This window comes from Syngnathus typhle, linkage group LG2 (assembly GCF_033458585.1).
Source record: "Syngnathus typhle isolate RoL2023-S1 ecotype Sweden linkage group LG2, RoL_Styp_1.0, whole genome shotgun sequence".
In the NCBI taxonomy this organism is placed as follows: Eukaryota; Metazoa; Chordata; class Actinopteri; order Syngnathiformes; family Syngnathidae; genus Syngnathus; species Syngnathus typhle.
In genome coordinates, this window is record NC_083739.1 from 12,920,341 (window position 1) to 12,941,354 (window position 21,014).

At 44.9% G+C, this 21,014-nt stretch overlaps 2 protein-coding genes across 11 annotated transcripts; both read left to right on the top strand.

Moving 5' to 3' along the window:
* Nucleotides 1-1,899: 1,899 nt before the first annotated feature.
* Nucleotides 1,900-5,673, top strand: LOC133168141 (prostaglandin E synthase 3-like). The gene is made up of 8 exons (XM_061299450.1): nt 1,900-2,057; nt 2,856-2,969; nt 3,518-3,587; nt 3,674-3,772; nt 3,851-3,937; nt 4,468-4,521; nt 4,609-4,636; nt 4,717-5,673. The coding sequence occupies exons 1-8, from the start codon at nt 2,038-2,040 to the stop codon at nt 4,734-4,736; spliced, it is 492 nt and encodes a 163-aa protein (XP_061155434.1). The 5' UTR covers nt 1,900-2,037; the 3' UTR covers nt 4,737-5,673.
* A 154-nt stretch (nt 5,674-5,827) lies between these two features.
* baz2a (bromodomain adjacent to zinc finger domain, 2A) lies at nt 5,828-19,535 on the top strand. Of its 10 annotated transcripts, XM_061299440.1 has the most exons (31): nt 6,935-6,983; nt 7,660-7,783; nt 7,866-8,576; nt 8,891-9,096; nt 9,187-10,597; nt 10,738-11,001; nt 11,081-11,449; nt 11,541-11,601; nt 11,771-11,879; nt 11,968-12,069; nt 12,188-12,410; nt 12,541-12,602; nt 12,687-12,752; nt 12,820-13,206; nt 13,287-13,541; nt 13,627-13,841; nt 13,922-13,996; nt 14,085-14,250; nt 14,315-14,377; nt 14,459-14,603; nt 14,692-15,251; nt 15,341-15,683; nt 15,776-15,931; nt 16,010-16,170; nt 16,263-16,331; nt 16,412-16,695; nt 16,781-16,916; nt 17,213-17,359; nt 17,455-17,696; nt 17,779-17,922; nt 18,009-19,535. In XM_061299440.1, exons 1-31 carry the CDS (start codon nt 6,957-6,959, stop codon nt 18,166-18,168), a joined length of 7,443 nt encoding a protein of 2,480 aa, XP_061155424.1. In that variant the 5' UTR covers nt 6,935-6,956; the 3' UTR covers nt 18,169-19,535. The 10 variants fall into 10 exon arrangements, with proteins under 10 accessions (XP_061155404.1, XP_061155397.1, XP_061155379.1 ...); XM_061299420.1 differs by lacking the exon at nt 6,935-6,983 and adding an exon at nt 5,828-6,157 and having other exon boundaries at nt 8,891-10,597; XM_061299413.1 differs by lacking the exon at nt 6,935-6,983 and adding an exon at nt 6,336-6,446 and having other exon boundaries at nt 8,891-10,597.
* Nucleotides 19,536-21,014: the final 1,479 nt, after the last annotated feature.

Consider the following 21,014-nt stretch of genomic DNA (forward strand, 5'->3'; position numbering starts at 1 on the left):
TGCAAAGTGGTCGAGTGATGGTGAGGAGGTAAGTGAAGCAAAGAAAAGAAAGTCTGGCTTGAGTGGAAGTGAATAGGGTGAAGACGAAAGGAAGAAAATGGGGAAAAAAGTAAGTTGGTTTTAAGTTAAGGTTATGTAAGTTGGATAAAACAAATTATGAAATTGAAAATTACATATCATATATAAGTTAGTTTGAAGTTCACACGGGTACCATGACAATAAAACTCCTTTTTATTGATTATTTTGATGTAATTAATTTGTTTTTACATCTCTGATTTAATGCATTTGTTTTATTGCTCTAATTATTTGCAGTTGTTATTAAAAGTATTGTTGGTTTTTTGGCTGTGGAACAAATTAAACAAATTACAGCGTATTCTTGTGGAAATGATTTATACAACATATGACTTATTTCAACATACAAACGAATCAAATTCGTATGTCGAGGTTTGACTGTATTTCATTGAATGGTTGAAATGCCAAATCTATCAGACCCCTCCAAAATGTGCCATTCATCCTGTTTCGGTGCCTTGAAGAATCAGAACCAGCTTTATTGACCAGTTTGTGCATGCCAAACAAAGAATTTGACTCCGGTTGATCTCAGCCTCTGTACATTTAAGTGACTAACAACATTTAAGTGGCAAGAACAGGATATTATTGGCCAGTGATGTCTCGAGTGGTCTGAGTTCATCAGAGCAACAGCCGGGGGGAAGAAGCTGTGTCTGTGTCTGCTGGTTTTGGCGTACAGCGCTCTGGGAGTAGTTTGAACAAACTGTGACCTGGGTGAGAAGGGTCTGTAGAGATGTTACTTGCACGTTTCCTGGCCCTGGACAGGTAACAAGTCTTTGATAGATGGGAGGTTGGTCCCGATTTCTTTCCCGTAGTCCTGATTGTCCGTTGCAGTCTGTGTTTGTTGGCCAATCCAAACCAGACAGTGATGGAGGTGCAGACGATAGACTGGATGATGGCAGTGTAGAAGGTCTTCAGCAGCTCCAGTGGCAGGTTGAACTTCCTGAGCTGTCTCAGAAAGTTTAGCCTCTGCTGGACCTTCTTCAGGACAGAGTCTATGTGGCCGGTCCATTTATTGTGGTGAACCTTTTTAATTCAAGTCAAGTTTATTCATATAGCCCTAAATCACAGGCAAGTCTCAAAGGGCTTCAAATGATTAAACAAAAACACGACACCTTAGACTCTAAGGCTTAGAGGCATTACTATAAACCCTGTGTGTATTCTCACAATGAGTACGCCGCTGCCACCTTGTGTGGTGGATGTGCAATTACATTCCTTTTTTTGAAAGGGAAAAAATGCACCCGCCCCACTACATGAGAAGGACTGCACTATCTACACCAATTAGATAAAAATGATACAATTATAGCAAAAAATGTCAATGATTTCAAAATGTCTTTTCTTTCCTCAGACGCAGTGATGTAAACTCAGTGACTAACTGGAATGTCCCTCTGGTTTGGGAGGGAACATTTAACCCGGTGGTAATTGATGCAATCTATAAAAAAACCCTTTATATTTATGTCTACTTTTATGATTTTTTTTCACTGCAAAAGCACTTCGTCCATGATGAAGTGTCAAACAAATACAGTAGTTGGATTGTTGAGGTATTTATTGATTGAAAAGAAAAAAAAAACCCACAATATGTTTTGAGTCCTTACCAGGTACCACGCCATAATTAGATGATCTTTGTGTATTTTCCAATTTTTCTTTACAACATTTTATGACCAAAAGTAATGGCAGCCTAGAAGTAACAATAGGCTTTTTTTCATAGGGGGCATAGGACAAGAACAAATATATAAAAGTCGAGCTCTGCCACCTCGATAGCCGACAGCACCCGACGCAACTGTGGCTGAAAGCTCTAGAAAGGTCGAGTAGGGCCGACGTGCGCCTCCCTCCTTTGCTATTCTCAAACCTACACTACGTAACTAACCTACGCGCTAGTTTCACTCACTGGCTGCCGTGTGTGGCAAGCGTTTCTTCACTCCGCAGGAAATAAGCGCTCTTCACACAAGACTTCTGTCTCCGAAAAAGATAATGACATCACGTCAAGAGATGTAAGTTGTGCAACACACGCTCGGGGCTCAGGCTAAAAAGTGGAAATATCGCCCGTGTAGCCGGCTAACGTTAGCCGCCCGACAACATGCTGCGGTAATGGCGGGAGGCTGACTGGCCTTTACCTCGGTGAACTGTGAGTTAGCATAAACTAGCTAACTCTTAATTTCAGACTACTCTTTTATATACTGTGGCTACTATCGTTCACTTGCTTTTGTGAGGTTTCGTTGGGAAGGAGACTACTTCCGTATGACGTTCCGGCGTATGTCAGGTGCACCGCATGGCTCAACCAAGTCTACTGTTAGCTTTGCTAGCACACATAATTCATTCAACGACATTCGAGCCGGCCGGTTCCAATGAGGATCACGTTTGTGGCTAAGTTAGGGCTACGGCGTGGTGGAGCTTTTACGCGGAGTAATGTTATAGAAAATGTGGAGTTTATTAACGGTTTTTTTTTTTTTTAACTGAATGCAACGTATATATTTACATTGTGAATGATTTGGCTCACGGAAGCACGAGTGTAGAGAAGTGGAAATCAACAACCAGCGTTTCAGAATTTTCAACACTCCAGGAGCTTTTCGCCGTCTTTAATACCTTTACCCCAAATGTGCATTTTTCGTTTGATTAGCAAATAAATGTTTTGATACCGAGGTCCACGGTAATTTGACTCTGCTGTCACCTGATACTGACCAAAATGGAAGACTGTTACACCTGAACTGTGTGCAGTGTAATGCATTCATTAGAATTAAGTAATAAGACAAATGTGAATAAGAAAATGTCTGATTGCTGTTTCTTTGCAGGTATCCAGCAAGTGCCAAGTGGTACGATAAAAGGGACTCTGTTTTTATAGAGTTCTGTGTAGTGGACAGCAAAGATGTAAAGGTCACTTTTGATAAAACCAAATGTGTTTTCAGGTATGTATGTATCACAATCATTGTGGACAACTAGACTGTGTCCGCTAATATGGTTTTGAAGGTTTTGGTTTTGAACTGTCTTGATGGTTTTGTATCATAAACTATGCCACACATGCATTGGAACTTAAATGTCTTATCACTATGCTAAAATGTTTGCTTGTCAAAGACAGTAGCCAAAAGCTTCGAACAATCCAAATACAGTCTTCATATACTCTTAATCTAAGGTGGGCTCAAGTTAACAGTTGTTTAAATGCACGAAATTTAGTAACTTGAATGATAAGTAGTGATGGAAAATGGAAGCGTCTAATTTGCATCTTAAACCAGCTGTACTTTTTGTCTCATTTACATAGCACTGTTGGGTTAAATCAATTGTGTTGAGAAATATCAAGTGAGGGTACCTCCAGCTCAGTGTTGAACAGAGAATTCCAGCCACGATTAAAAAACAAACAAAAGAAACTGGTCCATGAAGCAAATTCAAACTTTTGTTTTCCCATCATTAATCATGGACAAAGTGAAGCCGTCCTCTGTAATTGTCTGTTTTCCCACAGTTGTGTTGGAGGAACTGACAATGTCAAACATGAAAATGAAATAGAACTCTTTGATGCTATCGATCAAAATGTAAGTATAGTCGGGATACGAGCAAAATTATACCAAAATTGACCTTTTCTTTTTAACCTCTCACTATCTGTCCTCCTTAAATGCAGGAATCCAATCACAAACGCACAGATAGATCTGTGTTGTGCCAATTGCGGAAAGCAGAGGTGGGCAAGTCATGGCCGAGGCTTACCAAAGACAAGCCTCAGGTTGGTTGTCTTGTCAATCTGCCGTCCGATTAAAATGTACATGACCGGTTACATGCCTTTTATGTGTCTCCACAACAGAGGTGGCTCACTGTTGACTTTAACAACTGGAAAGAGTGGGAGGACGACTCTGATGAGGAGATGGGCAACTTTGATCAATTCTCAGATGTAAGCACTCAAACTGTACATTATGCTTTTGTGTGTGCGTGCAGTGAAACTCCCATCAAACAGTCCAGCACACTAGAAGCCAAATATTCTGAAAAGTGTGTTAATTTAACAGAAAACAGCCTGAACCATCATCATAATTGCAGACAAATGGATGGACAAATTGACTATGTGCATTTTGTGTCTGTGTTGCCATTACCAATGATGGGTTGTCCAAGTGTGATGGTTAGCGTCAACTCTGCCTGCCCTAATGCAGGCAATCCTGTACAATAGGCGAGACCGCATTCTTAAAGCGCCACTAAGTGTCAGTATTACTTTTAAAATGTGACTAGAAGGGGTTCACAGCTCTCTCCAGTGTATTTCTAAGCTTCATCTGTAATGTGTGAGACCTAAAGGTGAAGATAAACTAATGGAGCAAGTTTCCTTATATGGTAAAATGTAAATCTTCTGCTTTGTGAAGATGTCAACATAGCAAGGAAGAGGTGAAGACAATTTCAGTTTTGTTTTCAACTTTTTCCACTTTTATGTTCCAGATGATGAACAACATGGGAGGTGATGATTTCCAACCCGATCTAGGTGGTGACGATGTAAGATTCAGTTTTTAACCATCTTCATCAATGAGATTAGTCTCAATTAGACGTTTTACATAATTTTTTTTTTTTTTTTCCCCCCAGGATGAGTCTGCAGACAGCGATGACGAAAGTAAGACGACCTTTCCGTTCTCACTTACTGATGGAAGCTTGTGAGATGCAAAGTGTAATTGTGTTTCTTCCTACTTTCAGAAATGCCAGATTTGGAATAGAGGGTCTGAAAATCTGGAAGGAAAGAAACAGAAGATCAGCAGACAACGGAAGCAAATGAAATCAACACTTTTACACTTTTTTAAAGGCAGTGGAAAAACAACTAACATACTATTGTCAGCCATAATTAAATGCATATAGCCTCTGCTATCCGCTCCTGTGAAGGTCGACATGCATGGTATTGTACAGTGCAGGTATCTCCACTTCCATTTGCTGTACTGCACGTCAGGTATCTTGCTTTACTGTTATATGACCAACCAAGCACACCTTCATAGATGGAAAAGCATGTCCTCAATTGAGCAATATGTGTTGATCAGATTGACTATAACAGAATTGTGGATTATGATCAGTAAAATCTCTGTGAAATGTTGTGGTTTAAATTAGGTGAATAGTGTAGTTTCATTTGGTAAAGAAAGGAAAAAAATAGTTGAGGTCCCCGTAAGCCTTCCATGTGCTGTGAATTAGATGACCAGAAAGCCGGTCTTTTGTTTCTGTAACTTCATTTTCCTGCTTACATGTTTCCCCTTACTCGTTGTTCATATAAAATCATGGCAAACATGTTTCATTAATCTGTCCAATGAGTATCTAATTGAATATTGTAAATGGAATCCACCCCATTTGAATATTTTACTGGTCCTCTCTCCAAATTACTAACATACTGTACACCCAGCCTGCAGGATCAAGTTGAAATCATTTGCAGACGCAGGCGTGAAGCTTGGTTGTGCTTCAGCATCACTTCTCTGACACACACACACACACACACACACACACTCGTTCTGTCTCTAGAACAAAACCTTGTTGGAGAGATGCAGTGATGTGTAATGACCAAATTCTATTTGCACTGGCATCAAAATGTTTGGGGATACATAATGTTGCATTACAGTGGACATTCATTTCTTTTTGTCTACATATTTCTAATAAACTGTTTAAGAAATCTTAGATACTCTCTTGCTCATTGTAACAATTGAACGGTTGTGACGCAACTGACAAGGGATGGGGAACCGGAAACCTTGTTTGGCTCGTATAAGCTTGTAGTGGTAAAATGATTGATTTCGCCATGCGTCACAGCAATTGACTTTGACACATCACCAGCGGTGCAACAAGTTAGGTGCGCAAAGGTTTATAAAACAACTTGGTGAATCCGGAAATTCCGAGGTGATCGTGACGTTACATCACCGCTTACTGACGTCAATGCTTGAAAAACCTCTTTGGTGGAACTTTTCATCACTTTCATCTGTTGTCGTTCTGCAGCTCACGTGTGCGTGACAGGGTTTCTTATGTTAAAAAGAAAAAACAAGGGGTCATGTTTCTTTAGCTGGCGCGTAAACAGAAACTTCCTCGCCTTTTCCCTCTCGCCGTTTGCAACAAAGTGGAACGGGTACACTGCACAAATCCCTATTTTCATGCTGAACTACTACAAAATGTAAGTACAATATCTGCTATACCCGTTAAGTCCCAACTAAAATTGCAATTATTGACGATAATTTAACATGTCTTTAATATGCGTATTTGCACATTCTTTGTGTTTTTTTGCTGTTAAATGTAGTGTGGCAAAGACGACATAACTATTGTAAAATCGTTTTACTTTGAAGCAGTGGCGTATTTGACCGGATGTGTGCTATCATTGAGGAGAATTTACGCAATTGATCACTCTCCGTAATCATGGCTGCACAGGACCATACCAGCCATGTTTGCTAATTTAAAACCCAAAGGTTAAGGAAGAGTTTATTATTATTTATCTCGGTGTTCAACTCTCCGATTCCTGCTACGACGTGTGGTAGTGACACCTGTGCCTTCGAGATCCGCGGCATGTGAGGTTTGCTAGTTCTGATTGAGAAAACAATCCAAGTTTGGAAAGCGCAATGTGGAAGGATGATGCTCTGTGAAAATTGCCCGTGTGCGTTCGCCGTAAACAATGTAACTTCATCAGGCAGCTAGCTAACGTTAGCCGACGAACAAAAGGCAACGCGCACCCAGCTGTTAAGTGGCGAGTTGCTGGCCAAATGCACGCTGTGGTATGCTTACAATTGTATCGGTAGACTATACTGGCGGTCTTCGCGGATACAAACCAGCGTGGTTATGGATTCACTGGACCCGCAGCCGGGCTGCTGTTGGCTAACACCGAAGGAAGCATTGAGTGACTAAACGTAAAGGATGCTATCGGTTAGCTTTTTTTTGGGGGGGGGGGGGGTGCATTCGTTGACTCGCTAGTTTCCATTGTGATGATTTACCACAGTAACCTTGGAACTGTGAGTGCATATGTTCCCGGTGTGAATGGAACCACATTATACGCTTTCTTATCGGCTTGAACTCTTATTTAACACGTCTGAAAACAAACGAGCATCGCGCTGCTGTGAATGGTTTTCGTGAGAATGAAGCTAGCGCTCAGCTAACGCTGTGCTCGTAATGGCCTCGTTGAATTAGGAAATCAAGTATTTAGAGGGTTGCTTCGTTTAGTGCCAAGGACATAAATCAGGCCTCTTGGCTGAGTGTTGTCGAATTGATTAATCACTTTGTTATGAATCGGACGAAGCCGGGTCTTGCGTTAGCGTTTATCATGGAGGTTGTGTACATGTTTAGCGGCGTCTCATCAGCCTAAATGACGAATGTCTTGTGGGCTTTAGTCCGCTTTAGCGTTGCGTGTGGCTGGGCCTTGCTGGCATCTGTTCCTCGCTGTAGTTGGCTGCGACATTTTGACGCTTGTTTGTTAGGAGCAAAATGGTGCTGACAAGAGGCGTCACTTTTCAACTATGTAAGGCAGTAAATACGCGACAAACATGAATGCAATTAAATAACACCAGTGGAGGAAAATTGAGGCGCGTCTGTTGAAAATCTTGTTTCGTAATTTCATGAAGAAAAACAAAAGTGTAAATGGTTGCGCTTTGCTTCCTTCTCGTGTGTTAACGTGTTTGTTTGTTTCAATAGATGGAGGCAAATAATCATTTCAACTATGGCACCCATTCCTCAGCAAACTCAGGATCGAAACGTTCCTCAGGGGATTCTCTTTATACAAATGGTTCCTCCATGAGTTTTCCTCAGCAAGGAAAGAGTGAGTATCATTAAGGGGATGGTGAAATTAGTTTTGCTTTGGATTCTAAAATTTGACTGCAAATGTGTCCTGTACTTGACAGATATAAATGGCGAAATGAATGTGAACGGCATCACTACTGTACTCGGGTCCAGTGCACCTGCTTCCCAACCACCTTCCAGTCCTTACCCACATATCGGCAACCACCACCAGAGCAGCATGGACTACCTGTGGGGAGGACATCCTCAGTACAGTCCAACCATGGCCACCTCTCCAGGGCATAGTTTGCACCAAAAGCAGCCGGCACCAGGTATGGTGGCACCTCAGTCACAACATCACTTCCAGGCTCAAGGACCGTACCAAGGGAATGGGGATATGGAGACCCCCCAGCAGTCACCAATGGCAGGCCCATCAAATATGCCCCCAACCAGCAGTCAGTTCTGGAACAGAAGTAACCCTTCCACTCAGGCCGCTGGTTACAATTCCCGCAGCGCGTATGGGACGTATGAGAGTCAGTCCCCTCCATCACAGCATCACCTCCATTCCCACCTGCGGCCACCCCTTCACCTCCCGCAGCAATATGGCGTAATGTCAAATGGGATGCCGTACTACCAGCAGCACCACACAGTTCTGCCAACTCCCCAGCAGACAAAACAGTCTGTGGGTCCAAGGTTGCAAAATTTTGCACCCTCGCATGACACAGAGAGGGGACCCTCAAGAGCAGTGTCGTCATCAGCGACTGTGGAGGATGGAGGATCTCTCATGAGCAGGGAAAAGCCCACCCATGGTAGCAACACATCTCCTTCCATGCAAGGTGAGCACTTGACTCAAGCACAGCGGATGTCAAAAATATATTTCTTTGATGATATAGATAAGAAACCTGAACAAATCGTTTCAACACATTTTCCATCAATAATGTTACCTATAAGATGTGTGTGCGTGTCGCGCCCGCATGTTTGTATGAACGTCAAAATGTTGGTGTTACCCTTTTTTTTTTTTTTTTTTGAGTCAAACTCAAATCTATAATGTCAAGTATACATCGCTTTCGTTTTGATGTGCACGTGTGTCAACAATGCAAGCAAAAAAAGATTCAATTTAGATTTGTTTGCTCTGGTGTCTTTCCTTTAGTGGATACTAGAGAGGACGGCAAGGAAGCAAACGCAGATGGTAATCGCTCAGAGGAGGCAGCTGCCAGACATACAGTTGATCACCACGAGAAATGTGAAAAGCCGACTGCCCCACTACCAGAGGGCATCAGAGAAGCTGGAGCAAGCACACCTCCTCGCACAACACTCACTGGAAACGTATCTGCTGCAACAACGTCTCTGAATAAGGTGTCTGCTGCGTCGACTGTTGAATCTCCCATGGCTTCCTCTCTATCCACTATTGGTTCTTACCCTGATGTCGAATCTACTCCACCCAAGGCATCATCAGTTCCTCCTCCCAGACATTCCTCACCTCCTTTCCCTCCTGCTACCGAGATAGCACTTCCGGGATCTAAACAGCTGTTGGCAGGGTCCCCTCCTTCCTCTTCCCCCGCAACACATCCAAAGTTTTGTCCACCTCCGGGCTTGACTGACAGTGTTTCTGGACATCCTTGGGTTTCTTCGTCTTCATCTGAGTCTCAGTTGCATCATTCAGTTTCTGGACCAAAAACAGCTGTCTTAGCACCTGCCGTAGTGTCCACATCATCTTACGCTGGTTCTACACCCATCTCCTCTCTTCAACAAATGGTTCAAGGCTCCAAGATCCCTCTGTTGTCTGCTGGAAACTCAAACCCATCAATATGTGATCCATCAGGTAGCGTCTGTTCTTCGATCACGTCACCATCGGGAGGGTCATCTGCTGGCATGTTGCTCCCATCACATGGAATGTCTTCTGCTGGCGGTAAACACGCAGCCATGCCCCAGCATGACTCCTTGTACGCGGCGCCAGCTGTCGGCTCTGGTCAAGCCATTGCTTCTGTGTCACCGCCACCAGAGGGGCTCAATTTACCCTCCCAGCCAGCCCAGGAGGGACCCTCATTCACTGCCCTACCTCCACAACCCACGCAGGGCTCCAGGGTTGCACCGGTCTCTTTCCCTTTCGCCTTGACATCAGTGCTTCCCGCAACATCTACCGAAATGATTCCGAGTTCTGATTCTGCGCATCATCTTTCCACGCCATCTCCTGTCAGCGTCTTAAATCAGTTGCCTCTGTGGTCAGAACACCAAGGTCTCAGTACCAAGGAGAAAGGCTTAGTACTGAGAATGGGCACAATGGTGGTAGACTGTCTCCCTCATCTCGAGTCAGGCAAAGTCAAGATGCACAAAGCTTCCGACCCTCAGAAATCGATTGATCTTCCAGAACAGCCTTTACTGACTGAGCGTCAGCCCAGCAATACACAAAAGGGGCCAATGGCCAGAGGCAACGTTGGTGATGTGCCAAATGCAGAGCAAACCCCAAGCAGAATTTCGACGCTTCTTCACCGTCACAGTGCCAGACGCTCCTCCCTGACTTCTGAAACAAGTTTTGACCACTCTTTCCTCACCACCTCCCGATATGGTGACAGCTCAGCTTGCAGCACGCCGTCAAGACTCTATAGCAGTTGCCTCTTAGATAAGTCCTCGGCTAACACCACCTCACGCCTGCATGACTCCAGCAGCTTTGGCAACAGCTTTCACCTGGGAAATGACACGTCCCATACAGAAGAGCAACCATCTTCTATTTATGAGACCACGAGAGACGGCAGGTTGTCGGTGGACTTTTCAAGTCTGAACTCCACCCACGAAGCGCGGGAGTCCATGTCTTCTATGAATAATACTTCATTTGGGGCATCTCATCCACGTCACCAAGGTAATATATATTTTTTAATTTATTCAGTAAAAAAGGAATTTTGGTGCTTGTGTTTTTTGTTTTTTTTTCAAAAGTGATGCAATTAATTGCACATGATAGTGCTTAGAAAATAACGCAATGTCTTTGTTCATGGACTGAAGCAGGCTGGCCTTTCGTAGGTCTTCATGCAGCAGACACGGAAGCAGTCAGTAAAAGACCCACAGCAATCGAGATCGTGACTCCGCCAAGCTTCAAGATGAGAGATGAGAACTTCATTGCCTTCAGCACCCCGGCACAAAGACTCGCTGTACACCCGCTGCAGCCAGTCACAGATCAGGTGTTGTCAGCCACTGGAGGACGCCTGAAAAACAGAGGAAAATCTTGCAAACCGCAGTCGCCAAAGGCTTTATGGATCAGTAAATCAGGTAGTCAGTCTTTATATTGGTTATAAAATGTTGCTTCTAAAATCTTTGCATAATTTGCATTTCATTATTATTTTTCAAGCTCCAGAGGAGGTCAAGAGAAAACCCCGTGGTCGAACACTAAAGGTGGAGAAGATCAATGCTGAAGAAGGTGACATCAAAGAGGAGGGGCCCAAGAAAAGACAAAGAAAAGCGTCTCTTAGACCAGAACAGGTCCAAGGAAAATGTGGCCAGACTCCGCCTGAGGAAATTGATTCCATCACAGCCGCCATCGACGCGGTTCTTGCCAACACGTCAGCCATCAGCTCACCCTTTGACAAGCCCAAGACGTTTAAAAGGACAAAGAAACAGGAGCAAGATGGAAAGAACACGACCGCGTCTAAAGACGATGCTGGAGCAGCTGCCAGCGATGCTGAGGACAATGAAGAGGAAAGTGCTACAGCAGGGAAAGGTAAGAAAACGTCTTGGTTGAATAAACCACCATTTTAACATTGACCCTCTGTGTGTGGTAGTTTGATTTGTTGTTTTTGTTTTGGGAACAGGCGAACCTATCAGGAGGAGGGTTGCAACTGAACAGCAGGTCCAGTTTGCGCTGCTTCATGGGTAATATGCTTGTCCCTGGTTACTCGGACTATAAATAAAAAATGAAGAGCAGATTCATATTAGATGAAGTTGATTGAATTGAAAATATCCACTTTTTGCGTCTCGTAGAGTGACTGCAAAGGAACATTTGAAAGCCTTTGACAATGATGTAACAAAGCTCTCTTGATAGATGGAAGCGAGAGATTCGCGTGAGGAAGTTGAATGATCGCATGAAAGGCGAAACCTGGTATTACACACCTTGCGGACGAAGAATGAAGCAGTTCCCTGAAGTTATTAAGGTAATTTTTGCACACTCCAAACATCCTCTGACACAGTTTTAATTGTTATTGACAGACTTCATTGATCATGCCCTTTTGTGTCGCTCAGTACTTGAAGAAACACCAAGGTGGCGTTGTCACCAGAGAACACTTCAGTTTCAGCCCGCGTATGCCTGTTGGAGACTTTTATGAAGAACGGGAAAGTCCTGAGGTTGTTCACTTTCCATTTTTATACCTTGCCTTAAATAAGAAGATTCTGTATTTGGTCACAAAGTGCAAGATTGCAAAACATCTGACAATGACTCATCCTTTCTTCATGATGTGTGCAGGGTGCGAAGTGGTTTCTCTTGGCTAATGAGGAAGTTCCTTCTATGATCATGGCCATCACTGGCAGGCGCGGCCGACCGCCGAACCCGGACAAAGAGAAACCAAGCAGGCTTCGGGGCGTGAAGGCAGGCCAGCCCCGCCGGCCAGGTAGACCCCCCAAACCCAAGATGATTGACTTCCTTAGCAAAGTTGATGCCAAGCTGTTGAAGAGACTTGAGGATAAGGGTGAGTGAATGAGGTTAGACTGGAGGCGGGTTCTATGTTTGGTATGACGGCTTGTACTTTTGTGCTTTTACAATCTTGACACAAGGAACATGGCTTTCATGTTTGGAGTAAACTAATATTGCTGTTGCAGAATCACTCACTGAAGACGAAAAGGGGAGAATGACAAAAATCAAGAAGAAGATGAAGAGAAAGGTTTGTGCTTAAAAGTGCTTAGTCATTCATTGATGGGTTGTTTTGATCTGATGTTGTTTTTCTGATTTTCTATGAATCACTCAGGCCAGAATAAGAAGAAGGGAAGATGCACAAATTAAAAAGACAAGAGAGGACAAAAAAAGAGCAAAGGTATGCTGCTCAAAATAATTATCAATGACATTGAATCATTGTTCGCTAACCACCGTTTCCGTTACAGCAAGAGACCAAGAGTTTGGAAGTGAAGGCTGAACCTCAAGAGCTGGCAGCCCCTCAGTCAACTGAGCTTACACCCCAGTCTGTCAGTGAGCCCAAAAAGCCCGGTAGACGAAGGTCCGTCAAAGTTGAGGTTCCGCCTCCCGTCCAGCAGACGGATGAAGAGAGAATAGCCCAAGGCAAGAGGGTGCTGAGTGCCCGCGGTAAAGCCAAGGCTCTGGCCAAAGCGCAGGCCGAGGCAGAGGCAGCAGCTCGGGCCGCCCTTGCGGCCAAGAAAACCGCTGAAAGGCGAGTGCAGACGCAGAGGCGGCTGGAGGAACGCAAGAGGCAACAGCTCATTTTAGAAGAGCTGAGGAAACCCACTGAGGACATGTGTCTCACTGACCACAAAGTGAGTTTTTTTTTTTTTTTTTTTTTTTAACCCTCACCGATTGCTGAGACGAGCAATTATAATGGTCTTTCCCTTTGTAGCTCCTGCCAGAGCTGTCCCGTATCCCCGGCGTGGTTCTCTCAGGCACAGCTTTTGCCCACCTCCTGGCTGTGGTAGAGTTCCTTCATGGTTACGGAAAGTTGATTGGCCTCAACGTACCCAAGGACATCCCCAGCCTTGCGACCTTGCAGGAAGGTCTGCTCGACATGGGGGAAAGCCAGGGGGAAGTTCAAGATCTGCTAATAAAACTCATGGAAGCTGCACTCCGGGATCCCGGCCTGCCATCATATTATCAAGTGTGTAATGTTGCTTGAGTTTTTATTTTTTTAAATTTATATGAAATTCAGCCTAAATGTTTTGCGTTCTACTTTCCACCATCAGTCAGTAAAGATCCTTGGAGATAAGCTGGTTGAGCTCCAGCTGACCCGCAGCACAGTTTCCGAGGTACTCCGCATCTTTCTGGAATCTCATGGCTATGAGACAGAGGTGTGCAACATGCTGAGGACAAAACCCTTTCACACCCTGCCGCCCGAAACCAAGGCAGCTGTGCTCGGTTTTGTGGCGGAGGAGCTCAACGGTAGCAACGTAGTGACAAGGTTTGAAGAACATGAACATGTTTGGTTTTAATAAGGTGTTCCTTATTAACTAAACTAAAACGTTTCTCTCATCTACATAGTGACATTGACAACACACTAGAGAACATGACGACCTACAGGAAGAACAAGTGGATTATTGAGGGGAAACTTCGCAAGTACGGCACACAATCTTACACTCCAGATTTAGATAATATCGTACGATCGTGAATAGCACTCAGTTGTTGAATAAATTCCTTCCTGCAGGCTGAAGGCCGCACTGGCGCGTCGCACTGGCCGCTCAGAAGAACAACTCTGCATAGAGGAAAGACGACGCAGTGCCCGAGTGGCTGAAGAGGAGAACCTCTCTCTGGAAGAGAGTGTGGAGAGAAGCAACCGCCGTATTCGCAAAGAAGAGCCCAAACTAAGTGATGTATGTACGCGCTGAAACTACAAATGCTATTACTGCACTTAACACTTTTTTTTTTTGTCTATAGAGTGAAAGCCCTGCAAATGCCAGCGTCCATGACCTGGAAAGGCAGATAGATAAGCTAACCAAGGTAAGGTCAATTCGCTTCAGACACGTAATTAAAAGTGTCACATGGGAAATAGTCCTTGACTCATTCATTGGTCTTCTACAGCGACAAGTGTTCTTCCGTAAAAAGCTGCTTCAGTCGTCACATTCCATGCGAGTGATAATGTTGGGCCAGGATCGTTATAGGCGGCGATATCTGGCTCTCCCTCACCTCGGAGGAATCCTGGTCGAGGGTCCTGAAGAGCTTCTGAGTGAGTTTGAATGAGTATGTAATTATGAAAATTGACTTTGAATAATCATTGATATTTTTGCTTTATTGTCCGTGTGCTTTCATCACAGCCTCCGGGGATGTTGTTATAGCAGAGGTGCCAGTCACTTTCCTCAAAAAGGAGCCCAAAACTGAAGAGGTGCCCTTGGCCACGACGCCACCTCATGCCATACCTTCCTCACCAGCCTCCGAGACCCCTCAAGCCCAAACATTGTCCCCAGAGGAAGACTCGCTCCCTGGTACCGCGTCCCTAATGAGCACCCAAAAAGGACGAGGACGGCCCCGAAAAATCAAACCTGAAGTGGAGCTCCACCTCCGCACGGCAAAGATTCGCCGCCAGCGGCGAAGTAGCGTCAGATTGGCGGAAGAAGATGGGCCGGCGTCTCCGGTCACCACGTGTACTCAAGACCTCTCGCAGTCTGCTTTTCTCAGTTGGCTCAGCCAGTCGGGGCATGCGCTACCCAGTGACGCCTACACAGCAGAGCCTCTAGAGGGCAGTCAACCAGAGGAGAGCGTGAAGATTGAGGCAGATGATCAGAGCCAGTCGTTCAAACAACCAAGTGACGAAAACCCTCAGAGTGAGCCTCAGGTGCCAAGTACACCACCCACACTTGATGCTCCACTAATACAGGTTGGATGCTGTTTTGACAAACCTAGAGAACATCTAATAATGCGTCGAGTAACAATGACTTGTATTTGCATTTTGTCTCAACACCTCAGTCGGACGCAGTCACAGCATCCATTGGCGAAGCACCTACTCACCCAGATACCCCGGCGGCACCAGAGGAAGGTCCCGCTCTCACACAAATGCCCTCCATTCCTGATTGTTCGCCTCCACCGTCTGCTCCCCTTCCTTCTGCTCAAACCCCCCCTACACCACGGACTCCGACCACCCGCGCCAGGCCGGGTCGCAGGCGAAGGAGGGGCAGTAGAGGAAGTAGCCCCGCTCGGAGGGGCCCGCGTGGAGCCGCGGCCAAACGCAGAGGGCGCCCTCTCGTTTCTGCTTTCCAAGAGCTTGAGCAGCAGTACTTTATACAGTTGGTTGTGAAGCCCATACCAGCATGTAAGCAAAACGCGCATGTTTAATGCCACTGTGCAATATATTGGTGATAATATAAATTCAACTCATGATTTACTGTTTAATCGTCCTTGCAGCAATGGTGCGTGGCTGGTGGTGGATCAAGGATCAAGATGAGCTGTTCAGCACACTACAGGCTCTCCATCCACGAGGCATCAGAGAAAAAGTGCTCCATAAACACCTAGCCAAACACATGGAGAGTTTAACGGAAATGTGCACCAGAGGCATCAGTGGTGAGCAGGAATGGAGACACTTAAATCTCAACAGTTGAACCGATTGAGTCTTGAATTTTAAATTCTCTCTCCCTCCAGATCCAATGTTTGAAATAAAGGAGGAGAAGAAGGAGGTACTGCTACAGGCTTTGCAGCAACCATGGCAAGTACAGGACAAAGCAATAGAGACGGACAACAGCGCCCTACGGTGGGTAGAGGACCTGGAGCAGCGAGTCATTGGTGCTGACCTTCACCTGAAGGTGAGAAACTGCCGCGACAAATGATCAACTTGAAAGGAACATAGACGTTAGAGCAACACATTTAAATGCTTTTCTCCTTTTTTCTCTTTAAGGCCCCCCCTCCTCAGAGTATAGTCAACGACGTAGAATCTAGCACAGAAGCACCAGCTGTAGAATTTCAGGTAGTCATCAAACCAGACTATTATGCTGCAGCGCACTATTTATGCTTAACCTCACAATCACTCACTCGTTTCCTTTTAAGCCCTACACAATCCCAGAGCGGGACTCCACCCGGACTGACCTCCAGTACTACGAACACGACACCGACCCGCGAGATGACTGGATCGTCCGAACCAAGAAGGAGTGGTCTGGCCTGCCTCGCATCGCCACTCATCCGCTCGACTTGGCCGTGCTACGCCTTGCCAATCTTGAGCGTAACATCGAGAGGCGCTACCTGAAGGAGCCGCTCTGGAACCCAGCTGAGGTGATGCGCCTCGCTCCTCTCACTCCGACGCCAGGAGAAGAGCAACCTATGGATGTCATTAGGTAGGAAGGCGAGATGCTGCTCGGGGGGCGTATGGGCGTAATACAAAATCTTTGTTTTTGCTCTTTATTTTTTCTTCTGTCCTAGTTTGGAAAGTGAGATCACATCCAGACTCAGAACGTGGCGGCAGGCCTTGGATCGCTGCCGCAGTGCCCCTCAGTTGTGCCTGTGTTTGCTGCAGCTAGAGAAAGCTATTGCCTGGGAGAGATCTGTGACTAAAGTGGTAAGAAAGTTCACAAACTTTACTCATAAGTGGGCAGGCATTTTTTGAACCCCTTTCTTTAACCAAACTAGAGGTGTCAAAAAAATACAACTGTTTCATGAAACAAATTTGAAGCTTCATTTTTCTGTCAGCCATCCCCAAAATGAGTTGGCAAATAAACGCAGAAAATTTGGTCTCGATGGACATTAATAATTAATATATAAGCCTTATAAAAACATGCCACCTACATGCCCAAGCCTACTCTCAGCTCAAATAGTTTTTCAAATTTTCCTTTCGACCGTCACTCTTGACTCCAGACATGCCAGATCTGCAGGAAAGGTGACAATGATGACTGCCTGCTGCTGTGCGACGGCTGCGATCGAGGCTGTCACATGTACTGCCTGAGGCCCAAGATCGCCCAGGTGCCTGAGGGAGACTGGTTTTGTCCAACTTGTGTTGCCAAGGTCAGAACCCGATTAAGGAGCAGCTTGAGACGAGCTCGCTTTAGGAAGTGGTTCTTTCTTCACGCGTCAGCATGGTTATTTGCTTCATGCCTCAGGAGGAAAGTGCATCACCACACTCAAAAAAGCGCACCAGGATGAAAAAGAAGCGTTATGAAGAAAACAGTTCAGATGACGATACAACAACTCGGCGGACCTCGGGTATGGCAACACGGCACAAAGAGGCATCGACCAACGCATCGGCGGCGACCTCTTCGTCTTCGCGGCATTCAGGAGAAAGCGGGGCGGCCAAGCGGCGCCGCATGGCAACGCGTAACCAGCCGGACCTCACTTTCTGCGAGTGCGTCCTGCCTTTATTCTTCAACGGTGCTCTATAGTAAATTGGTATTAATCCCCTCTTTTTTTTGGGGGGGGTGGTGTAGGATCATCCTGATGGAAATGGAGGCTCACGCAGATGCTTGGCCGTTCCTCGAGCCCGTTAACCCCCGCCTGGTGCCGGGCTACCGTCGCATTGTCAAGAATCCTATGGACTTCCTTACCATGAGAGAAAGACTGCTGCAGGGAGGGTAAGCCTGCGCAAACTGAGCGATGTTAATAAACGCTACAGAACTGGAAAATCATCAGATGCAACTCCATCACGTCTGCTTCCCAGGTACTGCAGCTGTGAAGAGTTTGCGACAGATGCTCAACTGGTCTTCAGCAACTGTGAGCTGTTCAACGAAGACACCTCTGAGGTGGGGATGGCGGGACATTCCATGCGGCGCTTCTTTGAGAGCCGCTGGGCAGAGTTCTACTCGAACAAAGAGAAATAGAACTCTGCAAGATTCTCACCAATGGTGAGGACTGTTGGTGCTGTCACCAACCCTGCAAGAGGTGTTACTAAGACTGTCAGGTTTCTCCAGCTATGTGTATTCCTCATCTAAAGGTCTTTTTTGGTAGGTTTTTTCTTTTGGGCTGGGCTTTTATTAAGGCCTGCAACTGATCTGACTTGAATTTCATACACAAACACCCTCACTTCAGCCCCTGTGTGTGTCCTCACGCCACTCCCTTTCACAAGTCCGAATTTGGGGTAGACTTTGGGTCAGTCTCCCCTCTAGGACAAAGACTCTAAATATGGATTTCCCTTGTTCATTGCGTTTTTCCATCTGAGCGACTGCAAACTGGACCTGCTTCGTAACACCCATTAAAAAAAAGCCAGGCCATGTTGTACCTGTTCGAATTGTAACGTGGTTTATGCCTAGGTTTTTTTCCCCCCTCAATATATTTTTATTATATATTCTATATATAAATATATATATAAAGATGACAATAGCTGGGATTATTTAATAGCAATAGTGTGTAGTTAACATGTACAGGTGAACTCATAGACTTGTCTAGACGATTATATGAAAAAGGCCAGTTGATCGAAAACAAACCATGAGTACAATTTGTGCAACCGCTACTTAGCCGCGCATGCACGTTCACGCTGCTGCTGTGTGAAAGACACTGGTGGACTTGTGATGGTGGGCAGTGTGTGTGGATTCCACTCTCGAGTGACACAGCAGGCTGTACACTGAGTGTATAGAAATGTGCTACTTGCACTAGTTTGTGCTTTAAGGATCTGTTGTAGGGGCAACCCACGCTGAACGCTTGCTCTTGAGACAAGATGACAGGTTTGTTTAAAATGCACCTTGACTTGAGTATTTGTCTGAAAACGTGCAAACATCCAATTTTGGTCATGTTAAGATTGTACAGAGTAGAAATGCAGAAGAGCTCCGAAGTACTGGCTACATTCTCACCTGGTTACATCCTTCTTTTGCATCACTTTATGTGCTGTGCACGAGTCAGCGTTCCATGGGGCACTGTTATGGGACTGCGGCGGGACTACACCGCAGTCCACTTTTTATTTAAACTTGTTTCTTACACTGACCTCTGATCAGCTTGTAGAATATACATATTATTCCTATTCAAAAAGATAAAAAAACAAAAAAAAGGACCAGAAAACCAAATGTGGTGTTACGTGACTTTTTCATAATGTACAGTTTTGGTGACATTAAATTTTGTTCCTTTATATTTTTAGGACCAATTCATTTTTAACGGGATGTATTCCAAGACTCTGTTGTATTAAGGTGATGTAACATGTGTGCATCTGTAGAATGTACTGTGAGTTGAATAAATAAAAAATAAAAAATATCTAGTAGTTTTTGACTTTGTGGTCTAAATCTTTCCAGCAGCTTACTCTGTGCATGTTGGGAATGTCAGACCATCATCTTTGTCATCTGAAGAAGATACACCATCACCTTCGTCATCTTCAGAAAGTGAGTATACCGGTCAGTACTTTATCGAAGTAACAATGCACGCAGTAGCTCTTCTTTTGCGTGCAATTTTAACAGGCCCATTAAACATTTCAAACGATCTCTGATCCACAATTGTTTAGATTTGACTGGTACATTTTTGAAAATGTACCCAAATTTCAGCAATCACTTGTATTAGAAGTACAGTGATAGGAAATTGAAGTTTCTAATTTGTTTTATGAATAACCTATACGTTTTGACTCCTCAGATGGCACTGTTTGTTTAAAAAAAAAAAAAAAAAGGGGGTTTAAGAATTAGCAAGCCAGTGTATTTTCAGCTCAACGTTGAACAGAGTTTCATCTAGCGTGAAAAAAAAACCCCAACTGTTTCATGAAGCAAATTCAAAGCTTCATTTTCCCACCAGTGTGTCTGGTGCCTTGCAAAACTATTCACTCCCCTTGGCTCTTCAAGCATTTTCTTACAGCCACTAAATGATGTCTATTTGATGGACAGAGATGAGCTTTAAACCGAAAGCCCAGCTATATCGATTGTAGTCATAGGTAGAGCCTCTCTTTCAAAGACCAGTTTCTACATCAGGCTTCAGTTTTCAAAACCTCGACTTGTTCCAAAATGTCTTAAAAGTCCAAATAACGGTGACAAAAAAGTGGTGGAGTGCTTGTTAGGCCTCCATGGAGCGTCCTGTCTCAAGCACATGTTCCTTCGGGAGGGTGCTGCCATCACTGCCAGCTGCTCTGCACGTTTAAGTGGGAGAACCTCTCACCTTGATCCTTTTCCCTCACATGCACAAATTCAATCAAATGCCCCAAAATGAACAATTCAATAAAATATCCCTTTCACATCACTCTATCAAATCCCCTAGTTGGCACTTTGTGTGTGGCAAAATGTGTCATTGTCAGCACTCTGGGCGGAGGGGGTGGAAAAACTCCCCACGCCAGCGGGTTCTAGTGTGACACCCCCCAGCCCCTCACTGCCGTGCCCGCTCTACACATTTGGACTTAGTCCCACAAAAGGGGGGATAACAGTTAAACAGTTGCTATGATAAGAAGGGGCTAATCCACCTCATAATAGGCCACCTCTAACCAGTTCATTCTGGACCCTGTCTACCAGATTGACACCCCGGATCCAAACAGCCCGTGATGCGGAGGCCCAAACAGAGGATCCTCCGCATCTTATGTTATGAGATTAACGGCATCTAAGTGATGCTGCACAGGACCCCGTTTGTCGCTGAAACATGGAACTCTCGTGTCCTTTTCATCTCAAACAAGGTGTATGTTTGTTTGATATCCACGATGAAAAAAAAAAAAAGCTTGTCCAGGTGGGCCAGCACAATAGGAACCATGGCAACAGCATCATAAAAGGGTCTC